At 40.0% G+C, this 8,608-nt stretch overlaps 1 protein-coding gene across 1 annotated transcript; it reads left to right on the forward strand.

Moving 5' to 3' along the window:
* Positions 1 to 3,344: 3,344 nt before the first annotated feature.
* On the forward strand, positions 3,345 to 7,649 carry LOC139412342 (leucine-rich repeat transmembrane neuronal protein 4-like). The gene is made up of 5 exons (XM_071159169.1): positions 3,345 to 3,348; positions 3,913 to 5,094; positions 5,155 to 5,525; positions 7,415 to 7,531; positions 7,626 to 7,649. The coding sequence occupies exons 1-5, from the start codon at positions 3,345 to 3,347 to the stop codon at positions 7,647 to 7,649; spliced, it is 1,698 nt and encodes a 565-aa protein (XP_071015270.1).
* Positions 7,650 to 8,608: the final 959 nt, after the last annotated feature.

The following is an 8,608-nucleotide window of genomic DNA, read 5'->3' on the forward strand; positions in this document are numbered from 1 at the left end:
ATTGTATTTGTTGTTGTAGCTTTTATATGCAATGAATGTTATTAGATGTTCTGCCTTCCTGTTACAGTATTTGTGTTGGAAAAGGGCTGGAAAGACTGCAAGAGCTGGAAAAGCTCTTACAAAACAAAATAGTACACAAAGAGCAATGGAGATGATGTGGATGTGTGGCCAAGGCTGAAATGAGATCACTGCAGAAAGCAATATTCTGTAAAACAGCTTTGCTCCTGTGTTAAAACAACACATTTCACTGCACCTATCTGGTGTATGTGACAATAAAACATATTTGATTAAATAATACACTGAAAAAACAAACGCAACATGTAAAGGGTTGGTCCAATGTTTCATGAGCTGAAATAAAAGATCCCAAAAATGTTCCATACTCACAAAAAGCTTCATTCTCTACAATCTTGTGCACAATTTTGTTAACATCCCTGTCATGTGAAATCCATAGATTAGGGCCTAATGAATGTATTTCAATTTACTGATTTCCTTTTATGACTAACTCAATCTTTGAAAATGTTGCATGTTGCATTTATATATAATTTTCTTCTGTGTAAATGCTTTAGTTAAAGATCAGAGTCCATAAGGTACAGAATGGCACGCAGTCTCAGGGTCACAGCAGGCAGAGTTCAATAATCCATGGTGGTGTGACAAGGTACAGAACGGCAAGCAGAATGGTCAAAACAGGAACTATATAAAGACAGGAGCAAGGGGAAAGCCGCTGGTACAGTAGGCTTGACGAACTGGCAACAGACAGAACACAGGTATAAATACACTGGGGATAATGGGGAAGATGGGCGACACCTGGAGGGGGGGAGGGGGGGGGGGGGGGGGGTGACAGTTCATGATGAAATTATCAATTAAAAAACACTGCTGAGCATTGGTAGCAGAGTTCACATGACCCACTGTGTGAACAACGACCCATTACAAAATTATAGTGCCATCATGTCCGTCCTGACGTGTGGTGGCTAGAGATTTAAAAACTAAAATCCAATCTTATGTTTGATAAGAAATCGCAGAAGGCCAAAATGTCCTTTTATCCTGTCATCAGTATAAAAGGCACTGATTTCCCAAATGCATTGAGATATTAGGAGAGATTGTTCTCTCTGTTATTGCTGACCTGAACTGCACATGTTCTAGACACGCTTCATGGTTACGTTGTGAGAACATTCATGTTTTCAGTTTTCTGAGGGTTAGGAGAAAATTCCATCAACATCCCACCAAACATCCACAAAACATGGTTGACATGTTCCCAGAATATAAGATATCAATGTTCTAGATGGTAACATTGCAAAAACTAATGTGTCCAGTTTTCTTTGTGTTAGAATAGTCCAACTTCACACTAAACATACACAGAACATGGTTGCCATGTTCTCAGAACATAAGATATTGTTCTAGACATGTTTCATGGGAACGTTGCAGGAAGATATGTGTATCAGTTGTCAGGATGTGGCGTGATGGTCCCAAAGAAACACTCTCCCAAAAAATGGTTTCATAACACATCACGCCTTGTTACTGTTGCCGAGCCAATCAAGGCCTTAATTGGTGAACCACTGATCCAGTCACAGCTCTTTGTCTGCTGGCAAGGTTAGGGATGCACACAGTGATTTTAACATAGTGTTTTCAACTTACATACATACTTCGTTCTTCCCGCTACGCCACCATGTCCGTTTCCGGTATTGGTTAATCTGACTATTCTCATCATTGGTTTGATTAATTTATTTCAGACATTTAAGGGCTTTCAGTATAGTTGTCTAATGTTGGTGGGGAACGTTAAACTGTTTTAATGATACTATTATCAATAAAAGTGTTTCTTGAGTGTACTTTTAACAGAGCTGAGATTGACTTCAAGGTGTGTTTACCCTATTGCTACCCCTATCAAGTTGTTTCAGATCTATACAAGTGCCTAGGGAGATGGGCGTAGGGTTATTTCTGGACGGGGCCTAACTGCACTGGCCCAATAACCATGTCCTAGAGATATCACTTATTGGGACAGTGGTTAAGGTGTTTGTTATTGTAGTATCATTAAAACAGGTTAACATGCACCACCAACATTAGACAACTATACAGAAAGCTCTTAAATTGTTGATGAGAATAGTCAGATTAACCAATGCCTGAGACGGACATGGTGGTATAGCAGATCGGTGTACAGTGAACCAAGAGGTTGTGAGTTCAAATCCCAGGTGAGGACTGTTGAATAATAATTACTGTATAAATGAACATGCACAGTGTAATCGTGTGTGTCAAATAAATTGAAAGCACTATGTGTGAGTGTCCCTTACCTTGCCAACTGACAAAGTGCTGTCAGTGGTTCACCAATCAGGGCCTTGATTGGCACAGTAAAAGGGGGACACTTCTTTGGGACTATCAGGCTACAGCCTGACAACTGATACACTGAAATGTTCTTGTAATGTTCCCATGAAACATGTATAGAACGATATCTTATGTTATGACAACCATGTTCTGTGTATGTTTGGTGGGACTTTGATGGAATATTCTCCTAGCCCTCAGAGAACTGGACACATGAATGTTCTTGCAACTTCCCATGAAACATGTCTAGAACATTAATATTGTGTAGTATTTTATGGTGATGCTATTTATATATACTGTGGGCAGTAGGCCTACTATACAACAGCGATATTAGTCTTTCGATTATTCACCCATGTTAGCTGGCAGATTGTGGAGACTACATTTCTTTCTCCCGAATTCCTCGTTAACAATGTAGCTTTTGTAAATACATATAGATCTTTCATAATCGGAGTATGTTGAAGTACGTTGATATTTCAACATTCAATAAATAATGCACAGTATGGATTTATTTAATTAACTCGAATGTTACCGATTCTTTTACAGCGGATTTCTCTCTGTCTCTCTGTGTGTGTGTTAGCGAGTGTACGTGCATGTGTGCGTAGAGAGCGAGAGAGAGAGCAAGGTGTTGCATTTGCACTTGGTTGTGCAATCAGACACGCTCAAACGGAATTGTTTATTGCGCATAGCCAGTAATTCGCTTTTTTTCTGCGTCCAGGAGAAGACACTATACCAGTCCAACAGACTATTTGGGGAGGAGTGCATTATGCCTCGTCTCATTGATCCTCCGCGGATATATTGAACTGTTTGGAAGATTACTTACGCTATTTGTTGTCTTTTATTCTGATTTAAAATATGCCGTACTTATCATCAGTGATATACACTTGTGAGCATCTCTCTTGAAACTCGTGAGACAATTCAGTCAATAATTTGAGTTTTCTAGTGGAAGAGCAGGCGTGTGTCAAATGAAAGGAGTTAAATGAATTATTTGGACAGTTCCCTGGTGCTGAAAGGATTGCCGCTATTTTACTAACGCCATGAGTAAGTGACCACCAATGAAACGAAATGAAATGGCAAATGTATATATTTCATTAAAGTTACATGGCGCTTGAAGATTTGTTACATGACATTCGTTGATGCTTGCTTTTCCTAGTCAATGTACAACCAGCAAATGTATTATATAGGGTTTTCTAATCCAGATGTAAAAAAAAATTTAAAAAATAGATTGGTCACTGATAAATATGCCTTTCCTTTTTTATATTTGGTACATTACATATAAATCAGCCATGTTCCATTTGTGTTAGATTTAAAGTGAAAACAATGTAATTATTTGGAGCTGATACGATGCGAAATGTGAAAGTTCTTCAGAGTCCGTTATCTACTGCTGTGCATTTCTGGCTTAGAAAGAAACACCCATCACCCATATTTTACCAGATTGTCACTTTACCGGATTGTCACTTGCCACTGCAAAAAAAAAATCGGTCTGAAAATCAATCCACTTTGTCATGGACATTGCACAGTGACATGGCACCATATTGAAATGGGGGGGGGGGGGGGGGTATGTGCTATGATAGCCCCATGCACTCAATCTCTTCTCTTCTACAGGTTCCCGAGTTTGGGACAGGAGGCTGTCATGTCTTTTTCTCCTGACGTCTTTTCTTCTGCTGCTCAGCAAGGGGGAGAGAATGTGCCCAGCAAGTTGTCGCTGTGAAGGAAAGATTGTTTATTGCGAGTCTGGCATTTTTCAAGACATTCCAGAAAACATCTCTACTGGATGCCAGGGTCTGTCCCTGCGCTTCAACCGCTTAGCGACTCTGCTGCCTTACCAATTCGCTCATCTCAACCAGCTCATCTGGCTCTACCTGGACCACAATTCCATCACCGCCATAGATAGCTTAGTCTTTCAGGGCGTGCGTAGGCTCAAAGAACTGATTCTTAGCTCCAACAAGATCACACTTTTACACAATAAGGCTCTCAATGCTGTACCAAACCTGCGTAATCTTGATTTTTCCTACAACCAGCTACACTCTTTGCAGCCAGGTCATTTCTATGGTCTGCGTAAGCTCCAAAACCTTCACCTACGGTCCAATGGTCTCAGCAGTATACCTGTACGGACTTTTCTGGAGTGTCGTAGCCTGGAGTTCCTGGACCTGGGTTACAATCACCTACGCACCCTATTCCGCACCACCTTCTTGGGGCTGTTCAAGTTGAAAGAGCTTCATCTGGAGCATAATCAATTTTCAAGGTTTAATTTGTTTCTTTTCCCACGCCTTAGCAATCTACAGGTCCTCTACTTGCAATGGAACCGGATACGAGCCGTCAATCAGGGCCTGCCATGGATCTGGCATACACTGCAGAAATTAGACCTCTCAGGAAATGACATCCAGATCCTGGACCCAGCTGTTTTCCAGTGTATGCCAAACTTACAAATACTCCATCTTGAATCCAACAAGCTGAGCAACATGTCTCAGGATGTGGTTTCAGCCTGGGTCTCCCTCACCACCATCAGCCTGGTGGGTAATGCCTGGGACTGCAGCCCTACCATCTGCCCCCTGGTGACCTGGCTGAAGAACTTCAGAGGCTCAAAGGACATCAAAATTATATGCAGCAGCCCCAAGTCAGTTCAGGGAGACAGAGTAATGGACATAGTGAGGAACTACACAGTCTGTGTGAACATATCAGTTGAAGAGCAAACCACAGCTATGATCATGAGGCAAACCACAGCCTCAGTTGTGGACATCAAAAAGCCTACCACACCTCCTCCTTCCACGACCACAACAACCCAGGGTATATCTGCATCAACAGTACAAAGAATCACTCCACAACCTGTCTCTCCCATTGTGACAGAAAAAGACACAAGGGAGTCCATACTCATGACCTCAATCTCTCCAGAATCCTCATCATTTTTCCCAGAACTAGAGTTTGAGCATATGGCCTTCCATAAAATCATTGCAGGCAGTGTAGCCCTATTTCTCTCTGTGTCATTGATTCTGCTGGTAATTTATGTCTCATGGAAGCGCTACCCCAATAGCATGAGGCAGCTGCAGCAGCACTCAGTCAACCGCAAGCACAGAAAAAAGGCCCGGAAGCAGAAGCTTAACCTTAACTCTCAGTTACAAGAGTATTATTTGACTTATACAAACTCTCAGACCATGGATGCATTGGTAAATGAGACAAGGGCCTACACCTGCACAATCTCAGGATCCAGAGAATGTGAGGTATGATCCGCCAACTCCATCCTAAAAACACACTCTCCAGCTGCTTGGGAGTCAGGTAAATGTTTTCCACAGGGATGCACTGTAAACCTCTCTGAGCGAATGGAGACTGAGTTAAATATCCATCCTCTGTTTGACTCTGTTCTTACTGTTGTTTTAAATTAACGTTATCAATCCTAAAAACATACTGTACAGCTGCTTGGGAGTCAAAGGTCAATGTTTTCCACAGGGATGCACTGTAAACCTCTGAGTCAACGGAGACTGATTTCATCTTCCATCCTCTGTTTGACTGTTCTTACTGTTGTTTTAAATTAACGTTATCACATTAGAACAAAGTGATTGAATATATTAATCCTGTTTGTGAGTATAAACCTAATTTATATCTGCACATTTGTTACGGTTTTCTGCTGTTGATTACAAATGACCCTGCTTTTCACTTTTGTTATCCTTGGATGATATTGAGATCTTATTGTACTTGTATAAATGCAACTGATATATGTTATGTGTAGTTTTTTTAAATATTTAGCTTTTGTTCATTTTTATGAAATTATATGATCACCGTGTAATTTAATTGTCATTAAACTTGTGAATGGTAGTTACTAAATAATGGGTGTCAGAAACATAATTGCAAGATTATGTTCCTGTTTTTGATCTTCATACTATACCAATGTAGCAAAAAGTCCAACAGCATTAGTAGACTTTCTTTTGGGGCACTTCACCATGACGTGTAACAAGACAGCTTTCCATTTTATGACAAAATTACATTTCTATGAAAATTGCAATAAATAAATAAAAAATCTACATGATTATCCTGTCTGATCCAACACCTGGGACAAATGTTTCATGGCTGTGTGGGGTATAACACCCCACTAAGGCTATGAAAAATGCAGCCATGGTGATTTTGATCACATTGCATATAGGCTTCACAGGGCAGATTTCTATCTAGGCTCTACTATGGAAACGTACATTTCCATTTAGATTTTATTTACACTTCACATAACAGATTTTTGCCCTCTTTTTAGTTGCTTATTGTTTCCAGAGCACTATAGCATAGTCTACTGTATATGGCTCTGAATCTTACTCTGTCTAAATATCTGCTTAATTTTAAGAGGCTTTCCTTCCTGGTTTTTAAAAGTATGGGTTCCTTTGTTTGCTTCATGATGCAGAATCCCTTAATTGCATTCACTTGATCACCATATGCCTTTAACAGGTCTTATGTTTAAGGGAATATTTAAGTACCTCAACATTATTTATTTCCCAACAGATACAATAATTTATATCATACAAAGAAGTGATGTTTGACTAAAATAATCCTTATAAGGAAAACGCGTACTTCCATGAGGCAGCTTGATATTGTCTAAAAATGGGACAGCACTCTTTCAAAGTAGTACAGGCCAAATCAAGGCTAGCTATGGAAGTAGTTTCATCAATTGACTGGCTCATTATGATTTTTGCCAATGCACTCAATTGATGTTGTACAGGAAATGGCTGTTTATTAATAGAATGTTTTTGAATCAGCTGAATAAAAACTCATAGGAAAGCAGGTGTGATTTTTGTGAAGATTGGATATGAATAACAGATTAGAGTTCTATAATTTTCACATGACTATCCATCATCCCTTGTATATTTACAGTAGTATGTTACATAGCTATACAAGTAGGGACATTGACATTATTAGATACTGTCAATATCCAAAACCAAGCGTAAATGGACATAGTGGTTGTCAACTGAAGTTGGCATTGTAGGACAGTACACTAATATGACTGACCATTCATATTGCAGATACTGTCCTCTGCACTGTATAAAGCAGCCGTAAGAGTGAGTAACTTGCCAAAATGCCCCCTCCCCCCATTACCATTCTGTGATTGTCCTCTTTTCTCTCCTACTGGCAGACACCTACTTCAGCTCCCTCCATGCTGTGTCTGCTTGTGTTGGTGTGGGAGGGTCATGTGTTCATGCTGTGTAACAGGCAAGGGAAAGAACAGGGGCGACAGCCACTCAGCAAACAGGTACTGTAAGGGTCAGGGCACTTTTCCTATTAGAAAAATGCCACCCGCCTCCATCTGTTTTCTCTTCTCCTCTCCTCCTCCCTCCCTTTGTCAGCTCCCGCAACGGAAAGGAAAATAAATGTAGGCAAGGAGGCATGTGTGAATGTGTTAAGTCAGGCAGGATTAGGGCAACTTGGTGCCAGCATTCAAAAACAATTTATATCGTAAGCTATCCTACGTAATCAAAAAGGGGTGGAATTCAGTCGCAGTCTTTCATTTGAGGACAATAATATCCTTCTACTGGTCCTGAACTAGAAACATGTCATTCCTCAGACTTGGAGACTCTCCTCCTGTGTGTTGTGTATAGGCTGGTATTAGCAGCTACTGGACAACTTGCTGGTTATTAACCACCAATAGTGTGTATATATTTTAAAATTCATAATGATCACTGTTCATGAGGCCAATAGAGACAGTTATAAAGATCTAACCACAACTCACTCATACGACATGTCTATACAGAAAAGTCGTATATTGAAATATGGCAGGAGGATGATGTATCCATGGCCATCATGTGACGTAAAGAGAGTGTGTACAAACATTGAGAATGGTTGGTGTTCATTTGATAGCAAAATGATTTATGTTTCCCATCACTCATTTCACTTTCTAAGTATGGCACGTTTTAATTTGTCTCCAGTAGAGGAGGTACTGCTGGCAGCAAGATTTATATACCTATGTTATGTATTATGCCTTCAGCTACATGCTGCAGTTATGATACATTCCTGTTTGGAATGCAAATGGTGCCTTCCTATGTGAACAAAAGAGCATTGTTATGAAAATTATAAAAGTGGTAAATTGATCTCATTCCTTCCATACCTCTTCCATATCGTAGTTACAGTTGAAGTCAGAAGTTTACATACACTTAGGTCGGAGTCATTAAAACTCGTTTTTCAACCACTCCACAAATTTCTTGTTAATAAACTATAGTTTTGGCAAGTCGTTTAGGACATCTACTTTGTGCATGACACAAGTAATTTTTCCAACAATTGTTTACAGACAGATTATTTCACTTATAATTCACTGTATCACAATTCCGGTGGG

This window comes from Oncorhynchus clarkii, chromosome 6, assembly GCF_045791955.1.
Source record: "Oncorhynchus clarkii lewisi isolate Uvic-CL-2024 chromosome 6, UVic_Ocla_1.0, whole genome shotgun sequence".
In the NCBI taxonomy this organism is placed as follows: domain Eukaryota; kingdom Metazoa; phylum Chordata; class Actinopteri; order Salmoniformes; family Salmonidae; genus Oncorhynchus; species Oncorhynchus clarkii.

Coding starts and splice junctions, on each gene's coding strand:
- LOC139412342 (XM_071159169.1), top strand. Junction 5,095..5,154: donor CACGACCACAACAACCCAGG/GTATATCTGCAT, acceptor CCATTGTGACAG/AAAAAGACACAAGGGAGTCC. Junction 5,526..7,414: donor CAGGATCCAGAGAATGTGAG/GTATGATCCGCC, acceptor TCCTACTGGCAG/ACACCTACTTCAGCTCCCTC.